Source organism: Theobroma cacao, chromosome 3 (genome assembly GCF_053813885.1).
Source record: "Theobroma cacao isolate CCN51 chromosome 3, ASM5381388v1, whole genome shotgun sequence".
NCBI classification, from domain to species: Eukaryota; Viridiplantae; Streptophyta; class Magnoliopsida; order Malvales; family Malvaceae; genus Theobroma; species Theobroma cacao.
Window position 1 is genome coordinate 25,932,974 of NC_142641.1, and position 16,606 is coordinate 25,949,579.

General features: G+C 36.5%; 1 protein-coding gene across 1 annotated transcript; it reads right to left on the reverse strand.

Moving 5' to 3' along the window:
- Positions 1-8,608: 8,608 nt before the first annotated feature.
- Positions 8,609-13,828, reverse strand: LOC148763655 (uncharacterized). Its single transcript, XM_088804596.1, has 5 exons — positions 12,719-13,828; positions 10,433-12,443; positions 9,656-10,221; positions 9,480-9,577; positions 8,609-9,293 (listed from the first exon to the last, which is right to left on the reverse strand). The coding sequence occupies exons 1-5, from the start codon at positions 13,826-13,828 to the stop codon at positions 8,609-8,611; spliced, it is 4,470 nt and encodes a 1,489-aa protein (XP_088660722.1).
- Positions 13,829-16,606: the final 2,778 nt, after the last annotated feature.

A 16,606-nucleotide genomic window follows, 5' to 3' on the forward strand; every position in this document is an offset into this window, starting at 1 on the left:
GTGGGTTTGACCTGCTGCAGTGGGTTGGGTTCTGTGGACTAGCCTATTAGAGGGGCACGGAATCCTGTTATATTTTACCTCGGTTGGAGAGGGGAGTAGGGTAACTCTCGAGGTATAACTTTTAGAGTTCACTTCACGCCAAATCACCACGTGAGAGGGAACTAGGCCAACGCCAAGGAACGACTATGTTTTCAAAATAAAACATGACTTTCTAATAGCCTTGGCGGACTCAGTTGGGATAGCCCTCGACCAAGGTATCCCAGATAACTGAGTATGATAATAATTTTTGGCATGAGCCAAGCTTTTTAAGAAATTCATAAGCCATATTGATTACTTGATTTAAATAAATTGATTTCATTTGGTTGAAATAAGTTAAAAGGTGATAAATTACAATTTGACGAAATATTTTAATAGTCTCCTTTTATTCGACTTTAGATATTTTGAATGATGTTTGTTTACTCACTAGGATTTCATAATCTCACCACCCTCCTTTTCACCCATTTCAGGCTCAAAATAGATTGTAGATAATTGATATCGACGAGGACTACAGTTAGATTTGCCACATCCAAAAGTTGTAGGTTCATTTCTTTTGATACTTTTAGTCATTCGTGGGCCCATGTCACTATAAATTAAATTTTATACTTTGGTTATCTGTATTACAACATGTATGAATTTGTTTTGCTTTTACACTGTAAAAATTATTTACATAGTGTTCTAAAAATATTATTTTATTAGAAAATTAAATATTTTATTCTATATTTTAATTTTATTCTAATAGTCATAATTTCATTTTAAATGAATGTATTAGACATCCAAAATTATTTTTGACTATGAAAGATGTGTTTTCCACTTATATACTACATTTTTAACTGATTTTAAGATTTTTGGGAAAAATGACCAAAATACCCCTGTGAGACGAAAATTAATATTTTATTTGTTTTAAGTTGGAAACAGTTTAAAATATTTTAGAACGTGGTATTTGGCAACAGTTACTCACAGGGGAAATGAAAAGCTTATACGAGAGCCTTGCGAGGTTTCTATCGGCATTCGGGGTTAAGAATGTTTGTCGAGGCTTCGCGGCTGTTGTCACGGGCTCGATGGGGAGTTCCGGGTCTTGACACCTTCACCCAAGGTCACTCCGTTGGAAGTCAATGAGTATTTTTGCTTGTGTATACGTACATGTGATGTAAATCACTAAGATGCATGTTGTAAACAATATATGTTTATTTTGATTAACGTTGCCACTATGACTTGGCAATGGGTGACATTATTTTGGATAATATAAATGTAAGTAGTTTACTGCCATGTAAAATTGTTGAAATAATCATACTTGAGAATCATGAAATATGACATTTAAAGTGATGGATAGAATGATGAACAGGATCATATAAAAAGGCTTGCTTGGGCTTAGTGTGCTATGCCCATTGGGCCTATGCGCTGGTCATGGCCCAAGAATTGGGTTGCGACAAAGTTGGTATCAGAGTCCTAGGTTGTCTAGGTCCAAGGATTTTCATTATTGGTCCAGCGAAGTAATAGGGTCTTTATGTGGAAACTTCGGTTGTCAATTGTGAATCGTGGCACATTTTACAACCAAGCAACCGCATAGATTCCCTATTCTAGAAACCACCTTTTTCTTTAGGTATGGTTATAAAATGTGTTTAATAACAGGTGTTTTCTCTTGTCTAGGTAAGAATGCTGCCTAAGACACGAGCCGCCTCAAGACGAATGGGGGAGCAAGATGCTCCTAATGAAATGACGGGTAGGCCACAACCATCCACACCTATAGGGCGAGGTAGACGTGGCAAGGCCACTATGTCAGTGAGGGCGGATACACCTATGAGTAGACATAAGGAGGAACAGTCCTTAGGTAATGCGGATAGACACCCAACCAGGGGCATTACCATCGAGGACTTGGCTACAGGTCTATAGGGGATTAATAGGGTTGTAAAGATTATGGCAACCCGTATGGTGTTAGGAATTTTGAGAATATGGTGCCCTGGAAAGCATGTATATTCTCATGCTTAAATTCATTAAAGTTATTTGTAATGAAAGTACATTTTGATAATAAGACGAAGATTCTGTTTTAATAAGCATTCATTATCTAGTTATTAAGGTACCAAGATTCTATTGAGATATTAAAATACATTTGTATGAAGCGTCATACATAGGAGACATGTACTTTAATTGAATCTAAAAATTGGTCACAGCCATATAATAAAACTGGTCACTTTATTGTGTTAAGGGTGTAGTGTCCAGATTACTTCCAATGAAATGAATGTGATTCATTTCAAGGGAATGATGAGTCTTAAATGATTGAAATGGTTGACTTCAAGTAATTACACTATAACATGAACTGGAATCATGTGAGAATCAAATTTAAGTTTTACCATTACTTAAATCTTGATCTCACATTTACACATTTGCTTATAGTGGAAACGAAATCCTGATAGATAGTGGACTCGTGTTTAATCTCCTTATAATCTTTGATTTACCATGAGCATGATCATCATAAAGCGTTGATCTAGACTTCGTATCTTGGGATTATAATCGAAATGAACATTTGGGTACATATATCCAGATAATGGAGTTCATAGCATTAACATCACTTCTAGTAATTTTAAGAAGATTGGTGATTAATCTGGGCCTAGTGGATTGATGAATTAGCTACTCATCACATCTGGATACTCAAAAGATTAGATCTAGAGTATTGAATCACTAATTGGATGAAATTTAATACTAAGGGGCAAAACTGGCATAAAGGGTAAAACGGTAATTTCACCTTTTATCCTTGGATGGTTATGAGGGTTCACAATATAAGGTTTGCAATTGGACAACTAATAATCAATATCAAATATTGAATTGTTTCTTGTAATTATAGTTAATCCAAAAGTGAAACCATGAATCTATGGTGGAGTGATTTCATGGTTAATAAGCTTGAATTATTTTTAATGAGATTAAGAATAATTCTAAGTTTATTGGAGCTTGGAATATCTATGTCCAAATAGATTTCCCACTTAGCTTCGTAGAATTCAACTTGTTTAAGTTGGAATGCATGTTTTAATTTGATTAATTAAATTATGTACAAAAAATTGGCAGCTTTAACATGTTTGTCTTAATTTAGATAAGAAAACATGTTTGGTCTTAATTTAGACAAGAAAATATGTTTGTCATAATTTAAGACAACAAAAATAGTTTTTGTCTTAATCTAGACAAGAATACATATTTGTCTCAAATTTAGACAAGATCAAATATTTTTTGTCTTAATTACGGATAAGAGTTGTCTTAAATTAAAAGAATTTTAGGAGGATTCTTGAAAAATGAATCTAGAAATCAATGTTGATAAAAGGAGACTCCACGTTTGACTATTACTCTTTTATTTATTATTAATTCTTTTTAAATAAAAATGGATAATAATAAAATAAGAGTTATTTTTCAATAAGGAGTTTTATTTTACCAAGAACTCTAAATGATAATTAAAGAATTAAATTATTTATTTTTTAATTTTCATTTTGATAATTATGGAACATGTTTGATGCTTCCATAACTCTAAATGGATGGTCAAGATTGATTCAAAGGTGTTTCATTTGATTAAACCTTTGAAGCAAGAGTTTTAATAAAAATAGAATAGATTGGAAGAAAATAATAGAATGTACTTTTTCTTGAAAAAAGATTCAGCCGTCACTTTTTTTCTATTCTCTTCTTCCAAGCATTTCCAAAGAAAAGAGAACAAAATCGGTTGCCATCTTGTAGTCTTGCATTCCACACCTTGTCCACTCAAGGTTCAAGTTAAAAGTATTCTTGAAAAATAAGTGGTAAACTTGTTTAGTCGAGAAATCGTTCATTGGTGTGGTGGAATCCGAAAATAAGAATATCAAAATAAAAGGTATGGTTTTTCTTACTTAATAGATTCTTATTTTTTTTTGGTGTGATAATCTTACTTGCAATAATAATAATGTGTGTTTCAACTTGTGTAATTGGATTGCTTGCTTCCTTTATAAAATAAATTTTTGAAATCCATGCTTTACACAATCACATTAATTCACTAAGATCCTACTCCAACAATTGGTATCAGAGCTAGGTTTATTGCAAGTTTATTTCCTATATTTATTTTGCATGGTTGGCACCTTTGCATATGTTTAACTATCTTGATGTGATCAATGTATGGTTGTATGTTATGATGCATGATTCAAGGTTTTTGCCACATTAATTGTCCTAGAAAATTTTACATGTAACATTTTTCTTTTGGTTATGTAACAAGAACGGTGGCTTATCATCGCCATATTTCCTTCTTGATTTTTTTTATTTTTCCTTATATTTAAGTAACTAGGAAAACCCATGTAATTTTAATATTTCTTGATGTATTTGGAGCATCCATGGAGAAAGAAGTTCCAAGCCAAAAGGAAAAAGGTAATTAGATGATATTTGATCTCTTTAATTTTTTTTTTGGAAAAAGGAGTTTTCTTGTATTTATTTATTTTAAACAAAAAGAGTTTTTCTTATATTAAAATTATGTTATTATAAAAATATATTTTTTTATTAAAATATTTTTTAAAAAAAAGAGGAAAAAGAGGGTGCGGTGTGCTGTTGGGCAGTGTGTGCTGCTGTCGGACAGCAGCACACACTGCTGGGCAGCAAGACAAACTACTGCTAGGTGCAGCAACAAGTGCTGCCACAAGGCAACAGCCCACCCTTTGGCTATTGGGCAATAGCCCATTATGGTGGGCCACTTCTAATTTTTTTTATAAAATTATTTTTAAAAGAATTATTTTTTAAGAAAAATATTATTATATATATTCTTAAAAATTTTCCAAAATTCTTTTTATTTTTGGAAAATTAATTTTATTTTAGCCTTGGATTAAAAAATATATTTTATTTTGGTATTAATTAATGAAATTAATTAATTGGACAAAACAGAATTATTTTTTTAAATTGGGTTAAAATTAAAATTAAAATTAAGGTTTTTTAAATAGTCATAAAATTCAAAATAGTGCGAGATGGATGTGATCCTAACAAGCAGCGAAAGTAAGCAAAATTGAAAAGAATTACAAGTTGTAATTTTATTTTATTTTTCCTAGGATGGACATTAATGTGGCTTATTATATATATATATATAAATATTTATACGTATCTATATAAATGATATTAGATATTATTTGTATGCTTGACAACATGTTATCTAGAATTAAGGTGCCAACATCTCTTAAGGAATGCCATGCATACATTATGTATTTTTGTTTAAAAGGAATTTTATAATATGAGATACATAATGAATATAGGAAAAGAAATCACATCTAGACAAGATGGTAATATGGATATTCTAAATATGCATATAAAAAATCTGATAAAAAGTCAATCAAAACCCTAAGTATAAAAATATTGAGTGGGAGAGGATGCTACTAATCCTAATGTCACAGCCCAATTCCAGGGCCATAACAGGCACAAAGGCCCAATGGGCTCAGCCCACTAAGCCCAAGCAAGCCTATTTATATAATCTTATACATTAATCTATATTTCTTTAAACTCCAAAATTCTTAATGTTCAAATATAGTTCCTTTGAGAACAATTCATACAACCCAATTATGCATTCAGAATGGCATCATCATCCATAATATAGATATATAGCTTGACAAATGAATCTTAGCATTTCACAACGAGTATTCATATACACAAAATTAGACCTTGACCATCAGCGGAGTGACTCTGGGCATAGTTGCTAACGTTTAGTGTCATGTTAAAACTACCGAGCAATGGATAGGGAGGAGCACTTCGTCCTAGGATCCAATTGTTAGCTTTAAAATTATTATAGTTTTGATTATGACAAAATGATCAAATTTGCTTGAACATTATTTGAGTAATCTTTGACAAATTCTTGAAATGATTTAACTCCCATACATTTGTTCTTACACACAAGCTTGACTCTTGAAGTTATTGAACTATATCTATAAGCTTGTATGACTTAGGTGTATGAGTGCTTATGATTCTCATTCATTAAAGTTTGATTTAAAGATTAAAGAAAAATCTTGATGCACTCATTAAGGGGAAGTTTTGAATATCTTGTTTAATGATGAAAAAGAAAAAGGAGAGAAGGAAGACTAAGTTAAATACAGTTAAATAAGTCTTCATGTTTAATTTATATGTGTGATGGTCAGTTTTGGTTTTGTTGAATATTATGTAAAGAAAAGTAGATGCATTCACTAAGGGGGAGCACCTCATTATGCATAAAGATTTGAAGCATTCATATTGAAAATAGACATTGCATTATTAATCTTGGAGTGTTTTGTGATCATCAAAAATAAGATATAGAGAATGTTGACTCTACATGTTTTTGATGATAGCAAAATATTCCCATTCATTTGTGTCTAACATTTCTACCTAAATGTGCAAGACAAAAAGTCATATGAAAATAATAAATCAATCTTCCAATTGTGCATATCAAAGACCATGAAAATAAAGAAAAACGATTGATCAACAAAAAGGAAGTTTATTGATGAAACAAGGAAGAATGTTGGTTGACCAAGTTTCAAATTGAAGGAATGGCGGGGTGAAGAGTTTTAGAAACAGAACCAACTTAGTCAACCAAGTCAATCGACTGACTACTCCCTACCAAAATCTGAAACCTGAAACAGAACCAACTTAGTCGATCAAGTCAGTCGACTAAGAGCTCTTTGTCTGCAATTTGAACTAGAGCACGACAAGAAAAATTAACGGCTAGAACTCATCCTCAACTATTTTCAATGGCCATAAACTGTCAAATTGCCATCAGAGTTGTTTCTCCAAGTATAAAAGGGTCTTCCAATGGTTAGAAATCAGTTTTGAGAAGTTTTGAAGAGATTTGAGTCATTAAGAGCTGAAAAACCAGAGAATTTTCTCTTCACCTCACTGTATCTAAATGCCCATTCTTTGTACTTGTATTCTGCACTCAACTGTGTACCATGTAGATCAACTTCTGATCATAGGTACTTTTTTCTACTTATCTTCTTATATTCTTCGAATGAGGGAGTCACTCTAAGTGTTTTTTTCAAGCTAGGATTGCTTGAATGTGTTAAGGTTCTAACTTAGCCTTAAGAAGTTAAGTGTTGGGTTTTGGTTGATCTAGTGAAAAAGCATTGTTGTAGGTTGTGGTTGAGCCTTTGAAAAACCACGTTGGGTTTTGGTTGAGCTTGTGAAAAACCATTGTGAAAGGTTGTGGTTGAGCCTTTGAAAAACCACTTTGGGTTTTAGTTTATCCCGTGAAAAACTAGTGTACAAGGTTTTGGTTGAGCCTTGTAAAAGCCATTGTAAAGCTTGGTGAAAGCTTGTGAATTTCACCGGTTATTAGTGGAATTGTTGTGAAAATCCTTGGTTGGATAATCAAGGTAGTGGATGTAGGTCTTGGACCAAACCACTATAAATTGTTGTGCACTGTATACTCTATTTTTATTTTCTTTGTTTTGAAAATTAGTTCTTCATTTTGTCAAGAGCCGATTTTTGCTATTCACCCCCCCCACTAGCACATATTATCTAGACCAACAAGTGGTATTAGAGCCTAACCCTCATTTTTAAGGCCTAACATCCTTAGGCTAGATCCTAATAGCTCTAAAAAATTCTATTGATATTGAGGGTTAATGCATAAATGTGCCTCCTCTATTTAATGGATCAAACTATCCTTATTAGAGTACTAGAATGTCCATTTATATTAGGTCTTATGACTATGAGATATGGGATGCCATTACCGATGGTCTTTTCATTCCTATGATCACAAATTCCATAAATGGTGAGAAAACTCCTAAAGATAAAAATAAGTGGATAGAAGTTGAAATGAGGAGAGCACAAATAAACTCGAAGGCCATGCACACTCTCATATGTGCACTTGATTATAGAGAATACGATAAAGTATTCATGTACAAAAGTGTCATGAAAATTTGGCAAAAATTAGAAGAGTTATATGGAGAAACAAATATGGAAAAGGAATTGGAAGACAACTCTTGCGAGAATCAATGCTCAACAAGCAACATGGCAAATGCAAACAAGGAATCAAGTGAAGATGAATACTCAAATCAAATTCAATTATGCTACATGGCTCTTGAAGACATAAAGGTAATTTCTTCATCTTGTGAACTTAATTCATATGCTTTTGATGAATTACATGATGTTTTTGAGGATTTAGCTTTTAAGTTTGAGAAAATGAATATAAAGAACAAGACAATCATTTCCACACTCGATGTTTTTTTTTTTTATATACTGGAAATTCACGTAGGGCCCAGCTACCCTGTTAAATTTTATTAATAACGAAATAAAAGTACAAAGAAAGGGGGCATAAACCGTACCTCCGAGTTACATGATTATAAGTAAAGTTCATAGAAACACCTAGAGTAAGGAAAACTATTTTACGTGCATATCTTTTGATGCTACAGTAAAACAAATTTTCCTTACTATTACATGGAGACAATAAACTAGAATGAAATATAAAACAGAGAATGTAAAAAAGAAAAGCACCTAGGATGGAGTGTTTCATTTTATGGCCATATTTTAACTATCGTCATAAAATTGAAACATGTCCATTTTACAAAAATCTATTAGAGTAACTAAGCAGGAAAAATAAACTAGGAGTACTACTTCTTTACATTCATTAAAAACAACCATAAGGTAAATTAACTCTATCCAATCTGAGAATACCTCTGAGCTGATCTTCTGCTTGCGAGAATACCTTCAGATTTTGGTGCGTATGTCCCTGATTCGCAAGATGGTCTGCTACTTGGTTTCCCTCTCTATGGATGTGCGAAATCCTAAAAGAGATACTACTTAAGGATCTACGAATAGAGGCAAGCAAGTTCCGAGTCCTAGAAGATCCCTGATGACCCTCATTAATCATGTGTACCACTACTTTCGCATCCATTTCAATCCAAAGTCTAGAAACACTATATTCAGTACACAACAATAGACCCCTGTGCAGAGCCATCAATTCTGCTTGTAAAGAATCACACGATCCAAAATTTTCGGAGAAACCAAAGATCAAGGTACCAGTATGATCGCGAAGAAGTCCTCCTCCAGTAGCATTCTGAAAATTGTGCTTTGAACTACCATCAACATTCAACTTAAACTCACTTGTTGATGGTTTATGCCAAGAGAATATTCTTGGTGGATGTGGGACTGCCTGCTGAAATATTAGACCCCATGTCTGAGCAATCTGAAGATCTCCCCTCCATTGCCACCGCTGGAATTGTCTCCCATGAAATAGTTGGTGGATGAGCTTGAGTACTCTCCACACCACTCTGTTAGGATACATACCAAGGTTCCTATGTTTTGCATCATTCCTTTCAACCCATAAGAACCAAAAAATGAATAAAGGCATTAACGTGCGTATGCGTCCTTTTTTTGTATAATCTCTGGAGTACAGCCATGCCCACATAATCTGATTAACAGTCTGGGGATGAATAATATTGATTTGGAAGAATTTTGTGAAATAAATCCAAACCTGTACGACAATTGGGCATTCCCACATGACATGCAATAGAGACTCCTCTGAATTGCAATGTTGACATTTAGAAGCTAACTGGAAACCCTTGGTTTTCAACCGCAAATCAACTGGGATCCAGTCCTGTAATAACCTCCAAAGGAAGAAAGAGATAGTTAGAGGAATGCTTTTATGCCAAATTAAATCAAACACGGGGTTTACCGACTGGTGTTGATGAACTATCTCCCAAGCGGACTTAGTAGTGAATTGCCCATCTGAGGTAGGCACCCAAAATGCCTTATCATCATTAAGAGGATCAATCAGAATGTTTAGAATTTCCACCACCACTTCCTCCGGCAGCACATTGTTCAGCTTATCCACGTTCCATGTACCATCATCGTAAAAATGGGAAACTCTCGTCATCGATGATGCAAATACTGGAAAACGATTGACCAAGGGGGTATCACCCATCCAGCAATCATGCCAAAAGAATAACTCTCCCTTACCAATCCGCCATCTAATGTAATTCTCTGCGGTTGAATAGCTAGCAAGCATTCGTTTCCATGTTTGTGAATCATGAAGTTTCTGTTGGACGTACCTCAGAATTTGGGTTGTACAATATTTAGTCCGCATAAATTGCGTCCAAATGTTGTTACAGGACACAAACCTCCACCAAAGCTTCATGCTAAAAGCCTCAAATACATCACCTAGGCCTCGGATGTCTAATCCTCCCTCACTGGATGGAAATGTGATCTTATGCCACGCACTCCAATGAATGTGTCTAGTGCCTGTTGAGCCTCCCCATAAGAAATTGTTGAACATTCTGTCTATTTTTTTAGTCACACAAATAGGAGGCTTGAGGACCTAGAGCAAATAGATAGGTAAGGAAGACAGAACACTCCGTAATAACGTAATTCGCCCACCTGGAGAAAGAATTTTATTGTCCCATCCTTCAATGCGCTCTCGAATCTTTTCCACCAGATCATCAAACAACATTACCTTTTTCGGACCTTTGTATAGTGATAGGTAGGCATTTATGGATGAATCCAGTGGCTTGAAAGATGATTTGTTTGCGCAAATTCGCCACATTTTGGTGAGTGATGAAGCAACTTTTAGAGTGGTTTATTCGCTGTCCAGAAATCTCCTCATAAGCCTGCAAGAATGTTAGAATTTTCTGCAAGGAGGACTTGGCACCATTAGTGAATATAAGAATATCATCTGCAAAAGCCAAGTGGCTAACTGACATGGAGCAATCGGAAATAAAGTGCAGGGATGGATATTGAGCAAATAAAGCATTTAACCCTCGAGATAAGTATTCGGCAGCAAGAATGAATAGAAGAGGAGAAATGGAATCGCCCTGTCTGAGTCCTCTTTCTGACTTGAAATATCCCATAGCACCACCATTAATTAACAATGAAAACCAGCAATTAGATATGCAACGATGGACCATCCCAATCCACTGTGAATTAAATCCGAACTGCTCAAGCATTCTAAAAAGAAAATCCCATTCAAGCCGATCATATGCCTTCATCATGTCTAACTTGAGACCTATATTTCCACCCATTGACTTTCGATCAATCTTCCCAATTAGTTCTTGTGCAAGTAGGATGTTGTCGCTGATCAATCTCCCCCCTACAAAGCCACTTTGATTATCTGTAATGATGGAAGAGAGCACCTTTGCGAGACGATTAGCTAAAATCTTAGTAATGATTTTATTCAAGATATTGCAAAGACTTATCGGTCTAAAATCGCTCCATGTCGAGGCATTGTGATTCTTGGGCAACAACACTATTGTTGTGGATGTGATTCCCCTTGGGAAGTCAGCCCCATGAAAAAAATCAATTACTGCGTCTAGGAGGTCATTTGTAACTATAACCCAGCATTGTTGATAGAAATAAGAGGAGAATCCATCAGGGCCAGCAATGCTATCCTTGTCGATATTGAAAACTGCCTCTTTTAGCTCCTCCCTTGATGGCTCTGCACATAAACTCAGATTATCGTTATCAGAAATAATAGCCGGAATCAACGAAGCATCAAACCTGGCCATACTACACGGTTCCTTTTTCATGAGTGAGGAAAAGAAATCCACTGCAGAGGACTTCACAGCATCCGGTTCTTCAATCCAATTGCCATCCGAATTTTGAATCTTGAATATGTGGCTTTTGATTCTTTTTTTCTTAACCCGCATGTGAAAAAACTTGGTATTGTGCTCACCCTCTACAAGCCATTTAATACCAGATTTCTGCTTCCAGAATAATTCTTCAACACTAAGATAATGATTCAACTGAGCATATGCTTTGTTCATTGCTGCCCGATTCTCACATGACTGTTCCTGTTGGAAAATTAATTCACAATCTGCTGCTCTTTGTTCCGCCACCTTTAAGTTGTGAAATATGTCTCTAAAGACCTCCTTATTCCACCTTTTTAGTGACAGCTTTAACCGACGTTGCTTCGCCCAAAAAGCCTGTAGACTTGAGCCAAAAATGGGAAAATTCCAATTTTGCTCCACAAACTTTTTAAAATCATGATGAAGTACCCAAGCATGAAGAAACCGAAAGGAAGAGGGAACTTTTTCCTGATTCATTGAGCAAGAAATCAGTAGTGGACAATGGTCAGACCCATCTCTATTAAGGTGCTGTATACGAGTAGTTGAAAAGAATTCTGCCCAATGATGATTATACACCATCCTATCTAACCGTTGAAACATTCGATTATTGGTCCAAGTGAATGGACTGCCTTCATAACCACCATCCATTAACCCACAATCAAGTAAGGTTGAGACAAAGTCCTCCATAGACCCTCCATGCGGAGCAGCCCCATTCAACTTTTGCCCACTATGTAAAATGGCATTAAAATCACCCCCCACAATCCATGGCGAATGAATACTGACAGACAAACTCCTCAAGCAATCCCAAAGCACCATTCGCTCTGTCCTGGTGCATTTTGCATAGATAAAAGATGCCAGTAACGGGGCTTCCAACCATGATATGGATAGCTTAACATGGAGACACTGAACGTGATCGAGTAATACTTCACAACTTAGATCAAATGAGTGAAACATCCATATTTTTTGGGAGCAATTCACAAAGAATTTTTCAAAACCCAACTTTTTTCTGATAAAATCAGCTTTAGTAGCTTCCACCATGGGTTCCAAAATGACTAAAATTTTTAACTTGTGCATTAATTGCAGTTTTTTTATTCTCCTTTGGATAGCTGCACTTGAGATACCCCTCACATTCCACACTAGTTCACAAATCATGATCGGGTTCTAGCTTTAAAACTCACCGAGATGGAATCACCCTTTGAGACCCCTTCATTTTCCCCCAAATCCATAGCTTCTCCTGATGTTAAAATAAAAGCTTTGCCTATAGAAATTTCAGTATCTGAGTGTCTTCTGTGTCGCATTAGTGGGTGCACTTCCATATCTGTACGGCTAGCACCTGAAATAGAGGGCACATCACTCAGCTCCTTGTTGTTCATGCACTTGCGTGAAGCTGACTCCAAATTAGGTGGATTTTCTGCTTGATCTTCCATCGTTCCCCATGTGTAAGCCTCCTTTAAAGTAACCCGATTATTTCCTTCTACGTTCTCAGTGTGACTTGCATCTTGGTCATCTGAGGCATAATCCCCACTTCCTTTCAGAGTATCCGTTGATTCCTTTTGCCCATTGACTTCATTTTCTACCATTATCATACTGGCCCCATGCTGTAAAGTTGGCATAATAAAATAATTTTTTGACTTCATGCTTGTACTTTCATGCGAACATGCTACTGCTGAGACAACCCGGTTATTTCTTTTTAAACTTTTAATCTGCCTTGCACCGTGTCCCACTATTGGACTGTGTTCGTCACTTCCTTCCCGTATGCCCACTGGCAAAATCTGAATCCATGCCCCACTATCTGCCCTTTGCTTATCATTCTCCTGCAATAAGTTATCCACTTGCGCTGGTTGATTAATAAAGTAATTTTTTGAATTTTTACCTTCCCTCGCATGTACTGGTTTGTGCACCATTGTCTCATCTCCTTTTGCAGCCCTTGTCATGTCCTTGTCTATCATTTTTATTGCACTGTTTGTTGGGTCTCGCATGTCCTTCATGGTCTGTGCTTCGGTCCTACTAACTGCCGCTGCCCCTGGTGCCTTGGGCAGGTCTCTTTCTCTTTTGGTGCTTGGCATGGTCAACAACTTTTTTGTCTTTTGGCCATGCACCCCATGCACGTGAAAGATTTCCTGCCCAGCGTTTTCCCCCATGTTTGGCTTTGCTGGACGTGCTGTCACCATCTCGATTCCCCTCGGTAGTTCCATTCTACCGTTCTGGGTATCCACGCGCACCTTCTCGTCGTCCGTAGCTCCACGGTGCCCGACCGCCACCTCTTCTTGCGGTTCATCGATGACCATAATTGTATTACTGTTATTTTCCTTTACTTGGGCTGAAGCCTGGGACAGCTTCTGCTCATTTTCGACTTTGTCCCTAAGTCTCTCACCTATCGGAACTCATGATGGAGCAGCAGCCGGAATACTATCCGCTCACTGTGCTGTAATTATTTCCTCTCTCTTGCCTTTCGTATTCTGCTGCTGTTGGTTACTTTTGGAACCCTTACTGCTCATCTGCAGCTCCTCTTTTCTTCCTCAAATCACAGCTCCTTCATTTCTTTACCCGGTCGCCATGCCTATCGGTTTGTGCCGAGCAGCGACAGCATTGATTTCCTCCACTTTTGACTGCATTAATCCATTCTTGCCCCTCCGTTCGATAACCTGCCATTGTTTGCTCGATCCCGGTTCCTCCAGATTAATCACCACCTGCTCACCTGCTACTTTCGCTTGCATGTTCCTTATCAGTTGTTCCTCACTTCTCAGGGTTTTTCTTTTTTCTTGATCTTTTGTTTCTTTTGTCTCCCTCTCTCGGTCTTCGTCATGCACAGCCTTTTCCTTCAATAACGGTTTCTGTCGTAGGACCTCTACCTTCTCTGGTCTATTTCCAAGCACAAGACATGCTGAAATATCGTGACCTACATGGCAGCAGTGGGTGCAATACGCCGGTAGTTTTGAAAACTCTACGCTTTGTGTAAAACCTCCAGTCACATTCCCGGTTTTTCGATCCCTACTCACAATCCAAATATGATCTAATGGAGGCTTTCCTACTGCCTTTGCAATCATCATCAGCGCAGATTTTTCTTGGAGATGGGTTCTTAGATTCGGGAAGGAAATCCAAATGGGGACCAAGGAAGATTCTTTTTCTGGTTGAAAATCCTAGGACTAGTGTGGGTACAAGATATGATTTATGATTAATGCATGAATATATGAGGTGTATGCTAGTTATGTTGAGGCATGAAATGTGTAAAGGCTTGTATGATGGTTTTCATCTAAGCTATTATTTTTTGTCTAGGAGGTGTTTTCCATATACTACATGAGATGTTTGAGGAAGCATGATGAATGCTATTTGATTATATATGTAATGCATGTTTTACATACGATATGATGAAAGAGTAGGCATGAGGAAATGCCATGAGATGTGTGTATGATGTGAAATTCCATATACCTTATGAGATGAGTAAGAATGTATGTGATAGGCATTCCACATACTAATTGCTTTAAGTATAAAAGCTTAACGAGTGCGATCGAATCCACTCACATGGGGTGTATTGACGACTTCACTCCTATGATGCATCATACACACCCAAGGTGAAATAGGGTTGTACATTGTCGGCCCAAGGTTGATGGGGGTTGTACCATCACAGTGTGTGAGTTCAATGGTTATGGAATGATAAGAGTGTATTGACGACTTCACTCTTATGTTACAGATCAGATATAGCATATTGATAGCAGTTAGTGTCACGGATACCAGTGTCCGATCTTCATTCTTTGGTAGATGTTTAACAACCATTTGATGCCTAGAGGGTTGATCACGTTCCGTGGACGAGTCGGTCTTTACTTTATGTTTATGTTTATAGACTATGAATATGTTTATGTTGTTATTTCCAGTGTTGGGCATTTTACATGAATAAATGTATGTATGAGATTATGGTGGTGGCTCTAGAGCCTATATGAACACCTGAGGGTGCTGATGATGTTTAATGTTTATGTTATCATGCATTGTGATAATGGCAATTGTATATATATATATATATCAAATGCTTGAACTTATATAATTAAATCGAGAAATTCCTTAATTTTATAATGAGTATTACGAATGCATGCATGATGATTTTATATGTAAATGGATGTTTTCAAATGCTTTCGCATAAAATGATGAATGTTTAATGATGTTATGGTAAGAGGCTTACTTGGGCCTAACAGGTTATGCTTGTCTAAGTCCATGCATCGGTCATGATTCTTCTAGGAAATAGGATGTGACAAAGTTGGTACTAGAGCCAGGTTAATAAAGTCCTAAGATTTCTTTGGTTGTTACTGGAATGTTGGAGTCGTATGTAGGAATTTTATTTTTGTTTTGTGTACTCGAGCACAAAATTGAGAATGAGAGACCTGCATATAATTCCTTGTATGTTTAACCCCATTATAGTTAAAATATGTCTAGAATTATTGTAAGTCTATAGTGTTGAGTCTTACAACATACGTTGCTCTTGACTAGGTGAAACATGAGACCTAGGACACGAGCTAGTGCTGAAGACATTGCAGAGTGTGAGGCTTCCATAGATATTACTGTTGACCACGCACGCCTACTACTAGAGGCCATGGCAAGCGTGGTAAGGTTGCTAGTTCAGGGAGGACAAATAACCCCACAAGTGCACAAACAAAAGGATAGGGTCGCAAGATAGTAGTTAAGGGACAAGCTCCCAAGGTTGTAGCACCACCTACACTGACAGTGACCTTAGAGGATCTAGTCACCAACTTACAAGGAGTCATTCAAACGATGGAGCTGCTAGCTCAAGAGATATTAGATTAGAGGAGACGGAATGAGGGCCACCCTACTATTTTGGCTTCGCTTGGGTCACGAAGTCATGATGACTACTAGCACTCTATCATTGCTAGGGTTGCATCTGAGGTTCCATTATTAGAGTTTATGAGGCTGAGACTACCATGGTTTTCGAGATCTGATACGACTACGGATGCTCAGAAGATCTTCGATGAGATATCAATGATATGTAATGCTCTTAGTTGTACTAGCACTAGATTAGTTTAATATGCTATTTCCAGGCTAGGAAAGGTAGCTCGACA